Here is a 21,104-nt window from a genome sequence, read left to right as displayed (position 1 = left end):
TATTCAGCCATTCTCCAATTGATGGGTATCTACTCAGTTTCCAGTTTCTGGCCACTACAAAGAGGGCTGCCACAAACATTCGTGCACATACAGGTCCCTTTCCCTTCTTTATGATCTCTTTGGGCTATAAGCACTGCTGGATCAAAGGGTATACACAGTTTGATAACTTTTTGAGCATAGTTCCAAATTGCTCTCCAGAATGGTTGAATGTATTCACAATTCCACCAACAATGTATTAGTGTCCCTGTTTTCCCACATCCCCTCCAACATTCTGCATTATCTTTCCGTGTCATTCTAGCCAGTCTGACAAGTGTGTAGTGGTATCTCAGAGTTGTCTTAATTTGCATTTTCTGATTAATAATGACTTGGAACATTTTTTCATATGGCTAGAAATAGTTTCAATTTCCTTGTCTGAGAATTGTCTGTTCATATCCTTTGACCATTTATCAATTGGAGAATGGCTTGATTTCTTATAAATTAGTGTCAATTCTCTATATATTTTGGAAATGAGGCCTTTATCAGAACCTCTGACTGTAAAAATGTTTCCCCAGTTTATTTCTTCCCTTCTAATCTTGTCTGCATTAGTTTTGTTTGTACAAAAACTTTTCAATTTGATATAATCAAAATTTTATATTTTGTGATCAGTAATGATCTCTAGTTCTTCTTTGGTCATAAATTCCTTCCTCTTCCACAGGTCTGAGAGGTAAACTATCCTGTGTTCCTCTAATTTATTTATAATCCCATTCTTTGTGCCTAGGTCATGAATCCATTTTGACCTTATCTTGGTGTACGGTGTTAAGTGTGGGTCGATGCCCCGTCTGTGATTCTTGAAGCCAACTAGGCTTTAAGACATAATCTTGAAAAGAACTTCTGAAAGGCTCCAGGGGCCTATCTATCTCCCAAGTGGTCTCCCCAAGTCCCCACCCAGAACTACACTGGTGACCCAGTAGAGATTGAGCACAATTTGCCTCCATGATCAATTATCAAATTTTTCATCAATTCAATTAAAAAAAAAAACACTTAGTAAGTGCTTACCATGTACAAGGGAGTAGGCATACAAAGAAAAAGATGAAAGTCTCTGACCTCTTGGAGCTTACATTCTGTTGGAAGATTATTTATCAATCTGCAGCTAAGGCTTGTTGAATAACAAGTTCTTCCCTTGCACCATGATTCACTGTATATTCATCTAATTTGTTTACTTTGTATTTGTTTAGTTTTGTTGTGTGAAAAGATATTTTGCTTGGATCTAAAATCTGAAAAAGGCAGTCAGTTGTCACAGTCAATAGAGTGTCAAGCCTAAGACTGGGAATACTTGTCTTACTAAGTTCAAATCTATCCTCAGACATTTAATAGCTGTGTGATCCTGAGCCCTGTTTGTCTCAGTTTCCTCATCTGTAAAATGAACTGGAGAAGGAAGTGGCAAGCCATTCCAGTAGCCAAGAAAATCCCCAAAAGGAGGTTTGATTAAATAACTGAACTACAAAAACAACAAAAATTTGAAAAAAAATTTTTTTTTCAAATCTCTCTATCCCAACTATATTTAGTACTGTTCTGCAATGGGCCAGGAACTAAAAAATATTCATTTCATTAGAGAGGCTTATGATTCAGATTTTTAGGCTTTTTACTTTTGGGGGGAGACAGTTTGTGAACAGTTTTATTTTAGGTATTCAATAAGCTTTATACAATAAGATCCAACAAATTATTAAATCAAATTGTAACATATTGCAACTTAAGCCACAGAAATGACTAGATTTTTTTCATATTCTTAAGAAATTTCTAGAATTTTTTAATATTTAAAACTATATTGTAGAAAACACTTAGCAGACTCGCTCCCCCACTCTCCCATCCCCGTGTCTTTGATTTTTCTTCTCTCTCCCACGAGTTTGGTTTTTGTGCCTTTCCCAATCAAAATCAGTTAACCATTTCCACGGCGGAACAAACCTGAGCTGCCCAAGAAACGCATTTAATTCGCAAGGCAACTGCATCTTTTTTCATAGGCAACAACAGCTCCCCAGGGCAATCACATCCCAATGCTGATTTGCTGCAGTGAAGACTGCAGCACTTACAATATGCCCTCCCCCTTTCCCTGTTCTGCTTACAGCATCAGTCTGTAGCCAGTGCAAGGAAGCAGTGATACCCACTAACCTATTCATGCTTTGGAATGCCTAAGTGGTAGCACAGTAAGTACCCTGACAGAAAGCAACAGAGAGACTTCCTTCGCCACTCCAAGATGCAGGCCAGTGCCGATTCTACCAAGATGGACTGTCTGTGGAGCAACTGGAAATGTCAGGGTATTAAATTTATTCTAGTAATGCATGCCTACAATGAGAGAGTAAAGCCTGCATGTGAGAATCTCATAGAAGGAACTCACCCATTTTGTATTGTTTCACCTGTGGGATCTTTGCATGCTTTTATAACCAGGAGCTTTTGACTGGAATGGTAAATCTGTTTACTTTCAGCATAGAATTGTGCTTGGATGTAGTGTGGTTTTCATTTTGGGGTGTGTTATTGATGCCTCATCTTTTGCTTGCCCTGGAAGCTCTTTATAGAAGCATTGCTCTTTTACCTACCATTTGTTTAAGTTTTGCCCATTTCTGTGGTTTACAGTTGAGTACTGGCTGATGTGTTTTTCCCTGACAGTGTAGTATACCACATTTATTTCTATTGAGAGAATGAAATCTCTTAGAAGCCCTATTTCAGAGAGCTCTCTAGTGCATCCTTTTAGACAGGGACACACCCATTCCAAGGTATATGCTTGTGGTCAAACAAAAGATACTGGGAGTTGGGAATAGCTCTCACTATTCTGAAAAAGACTGTGGCGTAGCTATATATTATTATTCAATTGAACACGATTTTGTGTTGTTTTTTTTTTCAGTCAGCCAGTGAGGCAAGCATATAGCTTCTATTTGTTAATAAAATACAATAATATGAGAAGCATCTGTTGAACAATTAAAGAAAAATCAACGCACAGTGCTAGTTACCCTCTGGCATAATGGATTTTTTTTTTCAGAACAGTCTATATTAGAACTGGGTGTGGCTACTCTCTAGCTTCCCTTAGATTTCTTTTCAGCCATTTTTATTCAGCCTCACACTTCACAGCTAACACTCATCCATCCTTTGTTGTTAGAAAACTCTCCGTCTAACCTTGCTCAGAGAAGAGATTGCCAGGAGACAAGGATTAATTGCAAAAATGCATCTCGTGCCATACGCTCTTTTAGGATTTGAAAAAAGCAGCTGTGAAGAAAGCATATTTGGCTTAGGCTGCATGGTTTGTAGCATACTTTACACTCTAACAGCATCTGATTCTAAATAGCTGGCTATCTTCCCATTATAATGTTGCATCGTGGATAGAATAGGAAGTCTTTTTGTCTGTAAAACAATCCTGGGTTTTTTGTATCCTTTTATCTTTAAAAAAAGAAATGGTGAACATAAACCTTCAGAATTAAAAGGACTGTTACTTTTCTTTTGTGGTATTTTTTTTTTCTTTTTGTAGTGATCAGCATGAAACACCAGAATCTTTTTGTAAATTCAGAGGGATGGATCGGGAAGTAAAGTAACTACAAAGTAAATAGTAAACAGATTTGGATAATATAACTCTCAGGAGATCAGAGACTCATTAGTGGCTGCTATGAGCAAGGATTTTTAGAATGGGATGCCACTTCTCTTCAGCAGCATACACTCATTGTGGACCTTGGGAGTTTTCATGTAACACCCTATTTTGTAGTTTTAAAATTTGGTCTTGTTATCTATTCACTAAAAAAAAAAGAAAAGAAAACATTCCCATTAGTGCATAGAGGTAAATTTAATCTCATGTTTTCTTTGAATGTGTAGGTTCAGTTTTCAGTAGCATTTAGACATCTGCTTCTTACTAAGAGTAGACATCAACCAATAAAGACATTGATGTATATGAATTTGTACACTTGCAGAATATAATGCTCAAATACAATTGGCTCCCTAATTTCTTCAATTAAGTTGTTTATTAAAAATTAAAACTAAAATATTCCAATCCATTAGATCATTTGTGATGAGAAAAACAAAGATTGAGAAGACCCTATTTATTCACATCTATTTATAAATTATAGCTGAATATGTATGCCTTTCAGGTTATCATTTTAATTGAGCCATGTGATTTTAAAACCCTTTTGTGAAAATTTGCTCTAATCATCTAAAATATTATCATTATTTTATAATAAATTAAAACAAATCCAGTGTCATTCAAAAATATTATTGATATTATTTGTTTCTATATCACCTGTATTTCCAAATATATAGTTTTCACCTCTCTTATTCAGCCAGCAACTTCATGTAACAAATAAAAAAAGAGAGAGAAAAAATCAATTCAGCAAAACCAATACACTAAACCATGTCTAATAGTATTTGTACCTGTAATGTCCCACCTCTTCAAAGAAGAGAGAAAGAATCATTTTCTCAAGTCTCTCTCTGTTTCTCTCTCTCAGTTTTTCTCTTTATGTCTGCCTGTCTGTCTCTCCCCTTTCTTTCTTCTTTTTCTCCTTGTCTCTTTCTTCCCCACTCCTCTTTTTTGTTATCTCCATGCTGAAATGTAAGGATCAGTCATAAGCCCAATCCCATTAATGATTACCACCTGCTCCATTTCCATCTTGTGTTAGTTTACCCTTCCTTAGGCTGTCTGGAGGTCCTCTGTTCCCAGGGGGTCACCATATAAATGGTGAACTTAATATGCACACACATTTGGCAGAGCCCACTTTACCTTAGAACTTCTGAGCTCAAGCAATCAATCTGCCAGCCTCAGTCTCCATGTGCCACAATGCCTGGCTATTTTTCTCAACTTAATTCAGAGCCAAGTTTGGTCATTATAATGATTTAACATTCAGTTTTGACAAATAAAATACTTTAAAAATGAAAAAAAAAACTATCTAAAACTCCATAATATGTAACTGATAATTATTTTTCTCACCACAGAAACCAAAACTATTTTCTAATAAACATTCTTCCATACTTTCCCCCTTTTATTCATCTTTCCTTTTATCACCACCTAAAGTCATTCTTCTCTTAAATGGCCTAGAAAAGTGAGCTTTAAAATAAATTCATATTCTAGGATGGACAAAAGTCATGTAATAGTATTCCAGATAGTATTCCAATAGTATTAAATGAAATAACATTTGTGCATACAATTGAAATAACTACTGACACATTATTAATAATGCTTTTATATACTAAGAAAAATAATGGTTTGCTTTTAAAGAAAAACAAAGAATTTTAATTTCATTTTATAACTTTCTTTTTTAACTTAAAATTTGGTGGAGAATTTGGAATGAATCAAATATTTCACAAGTATCATAATGAAATGTGCCATAAAAATAATACTATGTGTGTAATTGTATATACATACACACCTACAATCTCAAGTTTTGGATTTCATGTCAATAATATATTGTATTTATGTCATGAGAGAGGAAGACAAAAGCTAACCTTCATACTTATTGCTTTTTTGGAATGGAAAACATATGGGAACAAACTCAGATATCAAATACTTTATAGGCATGAAATGGAGGGGGGAAATTAATGTGAGGAAATTAAATAAAGCAGATATGACCAAGATAAATGATGGACAACTTTGAATGTCAAATAAAATACTAATCTAATTGAGGAAAATGCTTGAAAACTGAAAATAAATCTCTTCTTATATAGGTGGGAAAATATAATTAAGATAAATAGATAATTTTCTAAAATGAACTGGAATCAAAATTATGTATCTATATCTATCTAGCTATTTATATATACATACACATATATGTATATTCTGTTGTATGAATTCTGTTTCCTTATCTATAAAATGGGATAATAATCCTTGCACTATTTGTTTTATAGAATTGTTTTAAGGGAAGCACATGTAATTTTGAGTATGTAATAAATATACTTATGTATAACTATATAAGCAAAAAAGTACTTATGTGTGCATATATGTATATATCCAGATATTGGTATCATTTTTAGAAGCAAGGCACTAAAAGTGTAAGTTAATACTTTCTACAATTTCAATGAAATAAGAAACTCCCAGTGAGGAAACCCTTCTCCTAGAATGCAGATTAGCAATTGCTTGATAACTCAAGAGTCTTCAAGAGTTCCTTGGGGAACTGAAAGGTTAAGTGAATCACCTAGCATCAAGTAACCTGGAGTTAAAATCCATTTCTTTGATATACACTTGAACTGTAATCTACTGGATAGCTGAATTGGTAAAAAAAAAAAAAAAAAAAATTAAAAGGTAGGAATGATGGTAAGAATTTAATAAAGTAATATTTAATTTTTAAAAATACATTTAATAGGACTAATGGAAATCTATAACTAGAAAGCTCTGTATATAAAACAAAATTTCTAAGGGTTCAGTAGAAATCACTGGAATAAGATCAGTAGGAATCAGCAGTATGATGCAGCACCCCCCCAAAAAAAAAAAGCCAATGTAATTTATTGAAAACATGAGTAATAAAATTGTAATGTCACTAGAAATGATAAGGAATATCGTCAGTCTTATCCTCCCTGCTACACTTTAGCCATCAAGAGACCAGACCACATTTATTATCAGAAGTTATCCAAACTCATGCTTAATCCCACTACTTCAGTTACATTTTTGTTGTTTGGTTACTTTCATTACTGTCTGAGTTTTCATAATTCCATTTGGGGTTTTGTTGGTAAAGATACTGAAGTGGTTTGCCACTTCCCTCTCCAGATCATTTTAGAGATGAGAAAAGCGAGGCAATCAGGACTAAATGACTTGTACAAGTTCACACAGCTAATAAGTTTCTAAGGCTAGATTTGAACTGAGGAAAATCGTTCTTTATGACATTGGCCCAGCACACTATTTTACCCCAACACACAAAATTTCATATATATTAAATTACATATAATTTGTATATCATTATATAAATATATATTTAAAAGAATGTACATAATGATGATGGGATTTAAGGCTATTTAGTTTGATAATAAAATACAGGAAGGGAATTGGATTATCATTTTCAAATATTTGAAAGGTTATTTTATAGAAAAAAATTAATTTTGTTCAGATTGTTGTCAGAGCATTTGAAGGAGATAGATCTCAGTTCTTCAAAGGGAAAATCTTTTTAACAATTTGAACTCTTCAAAATGGAAATACTCTTTCTGAGAATATACAAGTTTCCCATCAATGAAGCTTTTCAAGCAGAAACTTGGATAACCTCTTATTTATTTATTTTTTTTTGTAAGTCACTCAAATTCTCTAAGCCTGGGACTTTTCATTTGAAAATGACAGAGGACTGGATTAAATGATCTTGGAGGTCTCTCTCTAAGCTAAACCCTACATTGAGACTACTTTTCTGTTTTAAGTGGCCATTTAACTAGACCTCTTGCATTCTAATTCTGCAATTCTATGATTCTATTAAATTTGCCAGTTTGTACTTGGTTGGTCTGACTGCTCAAATAATCATTTGAGTTCACTTACACCATCAAAACTATTAGTTTTAACTTAATAGGCAGAAAAAAAAACAAATTGAGGTGATATTTTTCTTAAGGATCTTAAATTATTTTCTGAATGGGGGGCTAAGCCATTTCCAAATAAATATTTACAAATATTAATACTTCTGCTCACTTTCATGGTATCTGTTGTTTCTCTTTTCAGCTTCTATTGGTTGCCTTTTTCTCTCATGTTGCTCTACTTTTCTGTTCTTGAGTCAATTTTGTTCACTTTTCCTTATTCTCCTCAAGTTTCCTGTAATTCTCCTATAAGACTACGTGGGCTGGGGGCAGTTAGATGGTGCAGTGGATAGAGCACCAGGCCTGAAGTCAGGAGGACCTGAGTTCAAATTTGATCACAAACATTTAACACTTCCCAGCTGTGTGACCCTGGGCCAGTCACTTAACCCCAATTGTCTCAAGGGGAAAAAACAAAAGACTACATGGGGCTGTCAGCAAGTTGGTATGAGAAGGCAATGGCTTTATTTGTTCTAGACAAATTTAATTCTCCCATCTCTTAACCAGGACTATCATAATCAGGGTGAATTTTTAAAAAGTAATCAAACTGTCCCCTTCCTGACTGATAGAGCCCTTCTCAGTAACACCAAGAAGACCCAGAATGGAGTTAATCCCAATGATGGTAGAACAGTTCTAGGGTCCCTAACTTTCAGGCCTACATTATGGCATATCCTAAGCAGCTTCATCTTTAGCACAATTTATAATTTTAATATTGGTACATTACACAAGGCCCACATTTCTATAGCACTTTTCTCAACAATACCCTTCTATCGTAGGTAAAGACCCATCAATATTTCCATAGGAGTCATCTAGTCCAATCTTCTGGGGAAAGAAAGGGAAACTGAGGTCCAGAAAAATTAAATGATTTGACTAAGCTCACAAAGATCCAGGATAGCGGGTGGAGACAATTCCCTCTGGGAGCCCAAGGATTTATGACATTCAACCTGCCCTGTTACTCTGTATCCACATATGTAATTATGTATCAGGTTCATTGTTGAAGAAATCCTAACTTTTTGGTAATGAAAGTGGTTAACCATTTCTTACCTTCATTGACTCATCACTCCTACTTGATTAACTTCCTACTCCTACACTTCTACAAGATAATCACTTGATTATTCTACTTTTAGTTCTAATATAGTTTTTTTCTCCCCCAAAATGGGGTCTGAAGTTAAAAAGAACAACAAGACAACACCACCAACAAAAAATATATTATGAACAAATATGATTCAAGTTTGGAACAGATTCTTTATTTCAGTGCAAAAAAGGGAGGGGGGAACCACTAGTCACAGAAGAATAATACTGTATATAACTAGTGAATAAAAGGAAATAAGTAGCATCACTACTAGCGTAATTATTGGAAAGATATATTCAAGCCTCATTGGGACATGAAGAAGTTTTTAGTAGGTTGCTAATTAGCCATTTCACATTCATATCTACTGAATAGTCTGCTCAAATGCCAGCTGTGAGCTTCTTTCTGGTGGTTTCTTTCTCTCCAATGCTGACTCTTCCCTTGGCACCAGCCCATTCTTGCTGTTGCATAAGTGCTCTCTCTTGGAATAGTGAAACTGTCCAGTACAGACACTACCTTCTGCCATCAATCATTGCCACTCCAAGAGCTGCTACTGTCATCACTTTGTTGGTGGGAAATGCTGCCCTTGTGATAGTAACCTTTGAAGTTTCCCTGTAGTCTCTTATCAAGAGAGAGAAAAGGCAAAGGGAGGTGGCTCTATCCTAACAGGTTTTCCTATGAAGTATATACATGCTCTGCTTGTAGTGTATAGGAAGCATACTCTCATTTGATCTCTGAATAGTTCAGAGTCTCCCTCTCACAATTCAAAGGAAGAAGCAATAGGGTGAACTGAGGGGCAGATTATTCCTTTAGTGCATCCCTAGAATTCTGGTTTAGCAGCCAATTATCACTCAACTTAGTGATAAATCCCTACTCGGCCAGTAGCTGATTACAATACCCCTTTCCCTAAGCTTTTACATGGTTACCAAGAATAAGTAAGAATTCTACAGAATTTGGAGAGAATTGGGAGAAGAGTACCTATTATATAAACATTAAATATTATAGCTAGAATTTTAATTTAGATCCCATAACTGCAACTTGAATGCTCATTCTGCAGCACCATGCTGCAATTTTATAAATGAGGAAATGGTATGTACATATATGTACATATATATGCAGTACATATACACATGTGTATATATGTATGTATAATATGTGGACTCATTATTTTATGTATATTTGTATCATTCTATGCATCATTTGCATGTGTGTATGCATGTGTTTATCTGTGCCTGTGCCTATCTTATACCTATATTATATACATATATGTGTATATCTCTCTAAATTATATTTTGGTATCTATACATATATATGTATACAGTGTTTTTATATATAGATATAGATATATATGTACAAGATATGAGTGTGTATAACATTTATATATGTGTGTATGTCATATATCTATGTAGGTATATTCAGCATATCTCTATGTATATTATATATGAAAATATGTGTATTTCAATATGTCTTTTTATGTCATTGAATTTTGTAGAAACAGTGACCTAGCCTCAAATTTAGAAGATGTGAGATCAAATCTTATACATATTTTGTGACCCTCATCACTTAATGTCTCAGTGCCTATTATAGTGCCAATTATTGATTGCCTCACTCTTACTTTGAAAAAAATTATGGTTGCTATTTTGGAGGATAACTGAAAAGTGGAACTTTCTCAGCCTTCTGCCCATTTTCTTTCATACAAGTTTTCTTTGTATCTTCAGTACTAAGTATCATGCCTAACAAATAGAAAGTACTTAACAATTTGATAATGAACTGATAGCTAGTTTTTATATGGTGCTTTAAGGTCTGAAAAGCATTTTACAAATATTATCTCATTTTATCTAACTACATTTAATAGCAATTGCTATCTTTGCTGGGGATGTTTGAGGGGATTCTATGGTTGGTTCTGGAAATTCTCTTTAACAGCAAAGTGAGCAGAAGCTCCATCATCTTAGCCATTCCAGCTGTCTCAGCACCCTCCTAAGTAAAAGTGTCAAGGTTAATTGGCCAGCCACAGCAGTACCAAAGCTAAAGTCATCTTAGTTTAATTTTCTTATGTATCTCCCTACCTATGTTTAGGGTATAATCAGAATTCATATTCTCTCTGTCTCTCTGTCTGTCTCTCTGTGTCTGTCTGTCTGTCTGTCCATCTCTCTCTCTCTCTCTCTCTCTCTTTTTCAATCTGTCTCTCTGTCTGGCTCTGTGTCTCTGCATGTCTGTCTATCTATCTATCTGTCTCTCTCTTTCCCTTCCTCCCTCTTCCTCCCCACCTTTCTGGCTGTAGGTTTCCCCTTACCCTACCTAATGTTGAGGAGCAAAAATATTTCATTTTTCTAGTCTTTTAAGGGAAAAGCCAATCTCATCCTTTGTCAAAAATAGCCACATTATTTTGCATTGATAGCCACTAATATAATATTAAAAATTGAACTAATACAGACATTGAATGGTTAAGAGTTTGGGAAACAAAAATTTAGGTGCTGACTGCTTTTTGTTCAGCAGCTGAAAATGTGCATTTGGCTTGCCTCTCTTCATCTCTTCTCCCACTGGGTATAAGAGATCTAGGAACTAAATTATTAGGTAATTAAAGGAGAACAGCTGATTTGAGGCTAAGTAATTGTTAAAAAGAAAAAAATTAAACTTAGCATTTCAAATACCCTGACACACGCCTCATTCAAAAGGCTTCTGCCTCCACCTATCAGATCTCCCAGTCTCTGACCAAAGCCCTTCAGCTCTTTTATCTTCAACAATTCCATTCAGCCATGAGCAGAATATCCTTAGGTTGGGAAGTCTAGATATGATATACTACTCTGCGTCAGTGTCAGTATCCTTCTTCTTAGAGAGACAGCTTATATCGCAATGAAGTGTCTTTCTTGGCATTCTCCTCCAAAGTAAAATCCAATATTATGGATACTTAAAATTCTGGGTAGGATCTATTCACCTACAATTAGAGCTCCTTATATCTCTTGTGTCCCCTGTGATACTCTGAATATGGTGAGCTGAGGAGTGAACATAATTAAGCATTTTTGAAGATGACACTACAGGTAGAGGGCACAAGAATAACAGGAGAAGCAGAATAAATTTTTAAAAAGTAGGATCTTCAATATCTTGAGTTATTTTTAAAATATCTCTAAATAACTTGACTATCAACAGGGAGAGTAGTTTGACGAACTCTTGGGACAAGGTAGAGTTACATGACAATAGAGCCTTTAATTTCAGGAGATACAGATCTATTTCTGAAATGAAATATGGCATTTAGGGTTTATGGGAGGAAAAAAAGGAAACACTAAAAAACAAATGTATCCCCTATGTGGCAGCTGCAAATCAGATCTCATAGAATGAATAGTGGCAGTTATAGTTTAATTGTCTTCTAGTACAAAGCTATTAGGCAGCTAGATGGCACAGTGGACAGAGCGCTGGGAGTGGAATGAGGAAGACACTAGCTGGATGATCCTGGGCAAGTCACTTAACTCTGTTTGCCTAGTTTCCTCATCTATAAAATGAGTTGGAGAAGGAAATGGCAAATAACTCTAGTATCTTTGTCAAGAAAACCCCCAAATGGGATCATAAAGAGTCAAATGTGACTGGAAAATGGCCAAACAACAATAGCACAGTGCCACAGGCACCTCTCTTAAGACTATAAATTGTGGAACATTTGCCATTCTATAGTGATAATGGAGCTTCCAAATTAAAAAAAAAATTCAACTATGGACCAAATCCTGTCCCTCTCAATAAAATATACTATATTTTACCTTATGAATAAAAATAAATTAAAATACCATGATATTTCCATGTCATACATATTTAAATAGATTTTCTTAATATTGTAACTATTAGAGAGGCAATTGCCTCAGTAGTTAGACAACTAGCCTTGAAGTCAGGAACACTTCAGGTCATAACAGGGACATATCCCCGAGCAAATCACTTAAACTTTCAGTTCCTGAGATAACTCAATAAGACCATAAATTATTAAGGAAATGCCTATCTGCACTGGTATAGAGAGTTCATCTCCAGGGTTGCCTATAGTAATGAAATCACAGGTTCAGCTTTAAAAACAACAAAAATTATAACCATAATTTAGGCTGTATTACTGAATATATATAGTAGTAGTTCACACCAAAGCTATTTATCATAGAATAGCATTTGTTGAGAGCAGGTTAAGTAAATTAGGGCAAAATCCAAACAAAATAAAAAAGAATAAATTATCTTTTTTTAAAAAATCAGTATATTTGAATTTTATAGTTCTTTTTTCTGAAATTTTTACTAAGAAATCAGTTTCTATTCATTCATCTCAGTGATCATTAGTTTCTGGGAACATGGATAAAAATGATTTTAAAATTTTAAACCTTATAGCATTTCTCTTCTGTTTATAAGTGAATTTCTTATGTTCATGATATAGAATATAAAACTGGTTTCTAAACTATTCAAGTATGATAATTTGTTGGTTCAGCTTTCCTAGTTCACATTTCGCTAAAAAACAGTTCTTCATTGACCACATTATTGGCCCAAGGCATCAAAATTACTCATTTTACAAATGAAAATGCATTGGTCTTGGGGAGCTGGAGTATCCTTTACCATGAAAAATACTCAGTTTCATAGACACTGGATTTAATTCTATAGAAATTTAGCCCAAAGTAGATAATCAGGCTCTTCATGAATTTTCTGGCTCATTACACTCTGAAGATAATTATATCTTTTTTTCTCCTCAACAATAATTTATTAAGCTATTTTTATGTGTTCATCATTTTGCAAGGAAATGGGGTTAAAAAAGTAAATAATGAAATATTCCCTGTCCTCAAGGAACTATAATTAATAGCTTATATGTATATAGTTTTAAAGTTTTACAAAGCCCTTAAATTATATAACTTTACTTGATTCTTACAATTATACTTTGATAAGTGCTATTTTTATTGCATAAATGAGAAAACTGAGGCTACCAAGATAATTAAATCATAAATCAAGCTTAGGTCTGGAGTATAGTTAGGGCCTCTCCAAAAGAGATTAACAAGGTCCTTTCTAGAAAGATATTCATTGTACAAAGTAGATCCAATTTAGGAATGAGCAATAGGCTTGGAGGCAAGGAATCTAAGTTTATTCTGGCTCCACCTCAATACTACCTGTGTGGTATTGGACAGGCACAAAACAGAAGTGGCTCCAAGGACAGTTTTAGACTTATCCAGACCAATATATGTGCATGTTGTTGTATGTTGACTTCTGCTAGAACTTCCAGGTAGAAGTGAGAAGAAATATTCTTAGAATGTCCAAGGGAGAGCTTTAAAAGTCCCAATGCACACATTCAGAAGAGGAAAAAAAGAGAGAGAACAAAAGCTGTTCTATTTCTCTGTAAAGTCTGCAGAGTGGACAGTTCCTAATTTTGCTTGGTCACTTGGCTTTGATACAGTCCACTGCCACTGGGATGGTAGAGAAAGACTGCCACGGGGGTAGTAAACCATGTTTTGTTTTGTTTTTTATCAGAAAGCCAGAACATATGTGTTTTAGTGGCCAATTAGCTAGAAAGCACTATGAATGTTCCATGAGATAGACCCAACAGATCCAATCATGCTTCCTTGTAAGGTGAGCTCTGATCCAACTCCATTTATATCATCTTAGTCCCTCTAATTTATTTCATTTTTCTAATCTCTAATTCCCTTACTTAATTTGTCTCCCTATTCAATCTGGGTTCCTTAGTATAATTTCAGTGCTTCCCCTTTAACTCCTTAGACTTCCTACTCTGCACTGCAAGCTTCCTTTATACCCATCAAATCAATTACGAACTCTTTTTAACTTTTAGTATCTTTTTTGATCCCAAACTCTGGCCAGAAGTGCTGCTGGAGAAAGCTATGAAATTGAACTGATTTATTCTATAACAAATTTGTTCTATACTAGATAATAGTTTTTTTTTCCATTCTCAACACTCCCTGCCATTATCACTTCATACCTGAACTATTACAATGATCTCGTACTTAGCCTTTCAACTTCTAATATATTCCTCTTTCAACCCATTTTATATATTGCTGCTGGTTTAAGATCTTAAATTACTGGGTCTATTCCAACACACATATTTATCAAGTTTCTCATGGCAATAATGTGTCCACCTACTTCATCTAGCTACAGTTCTCATAGAGTCAGCAGATTCCACAAGACTCCTAAGATTTTAGGACGCTTCTAGATTTAAAACCAAAAAGACCTTCAGGTGCCATGTAGTCAATTCCTTCTTTTAGTAGAACAAGAACATGCTATTCTTTGCATTATATTGCTCAGATAACAAGTGGATAGGAGAAATGAGATTTGAACCCTGACCTTTTTTACACCAAATTCATGATACCATATTCAGCCCCTTAATGTGACCCCCAGTTTACTGAGCTCCTCTAGTTTCTTTTCTCTCTTGGTAATCTAAATAGCAAAGTCAAAGAAAAGAAGTGAAAAGGCAAAAACAGAATACTTCAAGAAGTAGATAAGGACCTCTATGCATGATTTCAGCGCCTAATGGCAGGGAAAATGCAATCCCTGTTCTGTGCCAGGATCTTCAGAAATTGCTATTCCAGTCACTATCATTGAACTATCTCCTTGGATACAAAGATATAATAGGACAAGCAAGATACTAGGATACATTGTCCTTATTTGGAATGTCATTTCACCTTCTCCCTGTGTAACAAGTTGTATACCCTTCCATCATGACACTCCCTGTACCTAGCCCATTTCTCTGAAAAAGCCATCCCAAGCTTTGGTGGATTGTTAATCCTGTCATTATAAATGTGTCCTTTTAGTAAACTCGATTGTAGTATCTTCGAAGGCAAGGATAGTAGCTTCTAATAATTGTGATTTGGTGATTTGATTTTCACAACAGCCTCCATAAGGTACCCCACAGGTATTATCTCAGGAAACCAATAGTGTAGTTATTCACTTCCATGTTTTGATTTTAACCAAGGTTTGTGACAAAAGATCATTCTCTTTGGCACTTCTTAAATCAAATTAAAGTGGGGGAAGTAATTATTCATTTCATAAAAGGGTTAATGATGGAAATAAAATTAACTTTAAATAACAGGTTTCCTAAGTGAATTTAAAATAAAATTCAATCCACCTGGAAAGAAAGAAACAATAAATGAGTAATTTGGGAAACATCATGAGCCTGGCACAGAAGTAGCATATGGTAGTGATGAAGGACTTCAATTATCCAGGCATCTGGTGGAGTTCTTTCTATGCCAAAGGCAGAGCAGCTAATAATTTTTTGATTTGCCTTGATAATACTCTTCTTCTTTAAGAGTGGGAGGGGTAAATGAAGAGGAATTTTTACCAAGAAGGAGAAACTAGTTTCTAGGGAAGAAATTATAGGAACCTTGTATGTTACAAATAGGAAATTTAAAAGTGATGATGGAGAAAATAGATTCTGGCATATTTCCTGGATCTGAATCTGTGATATCATTGATGCATAGGTCCTTTCGAACAATGTGAATAGCAATTCATCCATGTCTGCCTATCCTTGTGTTTTTTATCTCAGGGAATCTGCTCATAATATTCAGGGGCTTTTCTCATTTTCTATTGGATATCATAAAGATCACAATGAAGCCTACAAAGTGATCAGTTAGAACTCATCTTTGCTTTGTGATTTAAGCTATATTTTTGTTTTGTTTATTGAAAAAATGTTAAGATTTGCAAAATTATATTCCACTAGGCATCTTTTCATTTGTTGAATCTTTTCATTTGTTGATCATTGAACTGGATCCAACATTTAGAATATCAACAACTAAATTCACGTTTATAGACCTCCAAAAGATATGTAATTCTTAGTACTCTTTGCTCCCTTTTCTGACATTCTGCCACATTATTAAAGGAGCAGAACAAGGGAAGAAAGGGAGGAAATGAGCATTTATTTAGAATCTATAATATGCCAGCCACTGTGCTAAACATTTTACAAATACTATTTCACTTAATATAACAATCCTATGAGACACGCACAGTTCCCATCCTCCTCTTACAACTGAGGAAAATGAGGCAGGCATAGATAAAGTGATTTACCCAGGGTCACACAGCAACTAAGAAACAAGGGTCATTTTGAGGACCACTGCACCAGATTGAGGTTCATTTTGTATTTTTGTTTGTTTGTTTCATGAGTTATCATGGTCAAAGAATTTATCACCAACATCCTACTATTGAACCACTTTGTATTTATCCACACTGACTCCTATTTCAGGGACTATATTCAAAATCTTCCCTCCATGATAGAATCTTTCAGAACTTATGCTCTGGTAGCATAGCCAGAACCCAGTAGTCACCTCTGTGGCTTCTGGGGGGTCTCTTTTAGCGCTAGCTTTATGAACCAGTGAAATATCTAGCAAGTATTTTATAGAATAGTCTAACATATAGATTTCAGGACAGAAGATTTCAAAAGATTCAGAGAAAGGGCTAGGTAAAATGAAATGAAATGTACTTCTACAGAAGAACTCATACAAGAGGAACATGAAAAATGCTCGAGTGAAATTCTTAAGATACAAAGAGTGGTGATCCTGAGGAAAATGGAAAAGAAGCTTTGGAAAGACTGATATAGATATAGATAAATAGGGAATTAAACAAGAAATTTAGGCATTAGTGTGATCATGAGACATCCATGTCATGATACATGAAAGGTACCCCAAACCCTATGGATGGGCCTTTTGTGTCTTCTGGTAGCCCAGAAGCTATGCCAATTTGATGAGATGTTACTAGAAATCTATATTAAGGGAGGAATAAATTGAGTTTTTCCCCATATCTGAGCTAATGAATTTCCATATTAGTCAAATTTTTAGAGAGAATTTAGTCTAATTCATATTGTAGGAGGTGGGTTGGGGAGAGGGAAACCCTGGTAGTTAAACTACCTTGAAGTATTTGGAAGTCTGCTATGTGCAAAGGGGATTGTAATTTTTCATTGTTTTGGTTTAGTTTTGCATTTCTTTTTATCTTCAACCTTTAGCACATAGTCTGGCACATAAGAGACATGTAATAGATGGTCTTTGACTGAGGGTCTCAAAAGACAAAACTGGGAAGTGACAAATGAAAATTACAAATAGACAAAATTAGATTTGGTTTAAGGGTAAGCTCACTAGCAATCAGAACTATCCAAAAGTGGAGTGGATTATTTCAGAGATTATAGGGCATAGACTTCAAAAGTGGTCTTTCAATAGCTGTAACTGAATGATGCCTAATCAGACATGATGGAAAAGGAATTCTTGTTTGGGTACTAGTTGAGTAAAGGGGTTTCTGTGGTCCTTTCCTATTCCAAGATTCTGTGATTCTGATTTCAAAAATTCAATTTGAAGCATTTTAGGCAAGGCATTTCTTGTGTATACACCATAGAATACATTTACTCAAAAGAAAGTAATATGATGAATAGAATATGATGATAGACTCATTGTTTTTTTTTTAATTTTAATATCTTTTTATTGATAGAACGCATGCCAGGGTAATTTTTTACAGCATTATCCTTTGCATTCATTTCTGTTCCGATTTTTCCCCTCCCTCCCTCCACCCCTTCCCCCAGATGACAAGCAGTCCTTTACATGTTGAATAGGTTACAGTATATCCTGGATACAATATATTTGTGCAGAACCGGACAGTTTTCTTGTTGTACAGGGAGAATTGAATTCAGAAGGTATAAATAACCCGGGAAGAAAAACAAAAATGCAAGCAGTTTATATTCATTTCCCAGTGTTCTTTCTCTGGGTGTAGCTGCTTCTGTCCATCTTTGATCAATTAAGGCTCTCTTTATCGAAGAGATCCACTTCCATCAGAATACATCCTCAAACAGTATCGTTGTTGAGGTATATAATGATCTCCTGGTTCTGCTCATTTCACTCAGCATCAGTTTATGTAAGTCTCGCCAGTCCTCTCTGTATTCATCCTGCTGGTCATTCCTTACAGAACAATAATATTCCATAACATTCATATACCACAATTTACTCAACCATTCTCCAATTGATGGACATCCTTTCATTTTCCAGCTTCTAGTCACTACAAACAGAGCTGCCACAAACATTTTGGCACATACAGGTCCCTTTCCTTTCTTTAGTATCTCTTTGGGGTATAAGCCCAGTAGAAACACTGCTGGATCAAAGGGTATGCACAGTTTGATAAGTTTTTGAGCATAGTTCCAAATTGCTCTCCAGAATAGCTGGATGTGTTCACAATTCCACCAACAATGTATCAGTGTCCCTGTTTTCCCACATCCCCTCCAACATTCCCCATTATCTTTCCCTGTCATTCTAGCCAATCTGACAGGTGTGTAGTGGTATCTCAGAGTTGTCTTAATTTGCATTTCTCTGATTAATAATTAGACTCATTGTTTTAATTTCTTTTTTATTAAATTTCATTTTTAACTTAGTTACTTGGAAAATTACCACTAATATTAGATGCTGACAGATACATCAATCTACAATTACACTTAAATTAATTTTACTTAATTAATCTTAACCAGCTGAACGATTGTCTGTCATTTTCTTTACCCATTTTATTCATATTCCCTTCTCTTCATACATGAAAAATGTATAATATTTGGGAGATTTAGTGCTTTTTTAATAGTGCATGATTTTTGAATAGTAGTAAAACAATTAGGCAGAAATATAGTTGAAAATAGAGGATAAATATATATTTTTTTCTTTTTAATTATTAATATAATGATATATTATTTCATATTTCGAAATTTAATACATCAAATAGTGAGGACAAATTGGCTCAAAATGTCATTTATTTGAAATGGAATACACTAAGTAGAGGACAAAGTAGTTCTTATATGTTCCTTTTGGCATTTGTGTTTAGGGATAGCATTCTTTCCTACTCTATACAAAACAAAGCTTAATAGAAGTAATTACCAATCCTCTAAGTGGTTGTAATGGGGACATTTGTGTTACTTCAGCCAAACTTGATTAGATGTAAACCCACTTCCCTAGTTTAAATTGTCTGGATTGACTCATTCTCTTTCTGAAAAAAATCTTGAATTGAGAAATCCTTCCCTTTGTTTATAACCGAAATTGTTCCCTCACACCTATAGAGCATGCCTATTCTTCCTCCTCACTGAGACCTCATCCCTCACTCCAATCCTAAATTACTATCACTACTACCACCACTACTACATTACTATTTCTACCACTAATCAGTCTATCAATGCACTCATGTCTTTCCTAAGGTAAACCATAGTATTTACTCTTTCATTAGTGCTTTTTTTTTGCTTTATCATCATACCTATTTTGCTAATTGTACCATTCAATATCTTTTTTCCTTTTGTCAAGAAAAAGCCACCAAAATGATCCACTACTTATTTATACTATGAAGGATGGAGAACAAGCTTTTTTCCTGTGTCTTATCAACTTCTCCATGATATTACTCAAAATTCAGTGGAATCCAATTCAGTGAATATTTAATTAAATGTCTAATATCTAGGCAGGTACTTTGCTTGGCTTTGAGGATACAAAGTAAAAAAATCTTGCTTTCAGGGTCCTTGTTGTTTTACTAAAGTGATGCACTGTACAAATAAACAAAGCAATCTGAGAAAGGAGAGAATACTAATAAGGGTAGATGGTAGGATATCAGGAATCAACCAGTCTTAATCTACAAGGTAGCATCAGAATTGGACCCGAAGGGAAGCAAGCTAAGAAGTCCCAAAGATGTGAATGAGGATGAATTCATAATATGAATTTTAAATATAGGAGATAGACTGTGAACAAAGATAAAAACTGGGCACTGTGAATAAATTATTTTGTTTGAAAATGCAGACCATGTAGAGGAGGATTGGTAAGGGGAAAAGACAGTTTAGAAAAGGATCTTGGAGGTAGAATGGGGGGGGGGGTTATAAATATCAGATTGAGAAATTTAAACTTTATCCTATTGGTATCTTTCCTTCCTTTTGTTGTTAAACTTCTAGGATAGTTTGTTTTATGCCAATACTACGTACTCCTCAAATCTTTACAACCTAATCTCCACAGTACTTTTGCAATTGCTTTCTCCAAATTTATCAATGATATCCTGATTGCCAAGTCTAATAGCCTTTTCTCATTATGCAGATTTGATACTTGACAACTCCTTTGAATTCTCTGTTGTGATTTCATTTTGTTCAGTTTTTATGTTATTAATTTTATTTTCATCCTTTTAAATCGGTTTAATTAAAGATGAATGATAAAGATGAAATGTTTATCTTTTCAAAGGAACAGCTGTTAGTTTTATCACGTCTATGGGTCATTTTGTTTTCCAATTTATTTCTCTTCCAATTTTTAAGATTTCTTATTTTGTAATAATTTGGAATTTATTTGTTGGTTTTCTAGAGTTTTTTACTTGCATATTAAGTTCATTAATGCTCTTTCATTTTGTTAATATATATTTTAGGGATATAAATTTCCCTCTAAGGACTGCTTTAGCTGCATCTCAGAAATTTTGGTATGTTGTCTAGTCATTTTCATTGTCTTATGTATTTAATAATTGTTTTTATGATTTGTCCTTTGAGTCTATCATTATCTAGTATTTTGTTATTAAATCCCCACTTAGGTTTGTGTATTTTGCTTGGGCTCACTGCATTAATTATTGCTTTTTATTG

General features: G+C 34.5%; 1 protein-coding gene across 2 annotated transcripts in view; it reads left to right on the top strand.

The window, feature by feature from the left end:
• Positions 1 to 21,104, top strand: part of RTN1 (reticulon 1) — a 257,441-nt gene that overhangs the window by 213,614 nt on the left and 22,723 nt on the right. Inside the window, exon 1 of one of the 2 annotated variants that reach the window (XM_051977765.1) lies at positions 1,944 to 2,291. The exons of the other annotated variant lie outside the window; for it this stretch is intronic. Within the exon in view, the coding sequence (XP_051833725.1) occupies positions 2,231 to 2,291 (61 nt within the window). The 5' untranslated portion in view covers positions 1,944 to 2,230. Of the gene's footprint in view, positions 1 to 1,943; positions 2,292 to 21,104 lie in introns of those variants that run through there. 2 annotated transcript variants of the gene reach the window in all.

Source organism: Antechinus flavipes, chromosome 2 (assembly GCF_016432865.1).
Source record: "Antechinus flavipes isolate AdamAnt ecotype Samford, QLD, Australia chromosome 2, AdamAnt_v2, whole genome shotgun sequence".
Lineage (NCBI taxonomy): Eukaryota > Metazoa > Chordata > Mammalia > Dasyuromorphia > Dasyuridae > Antechinus > Antechinus flavipes.
The sequence above is the reverse complement of the archived record's forward strand: the minus strand, read 5'-3'. Positions and strand labels throughout refer to the sequence as shown.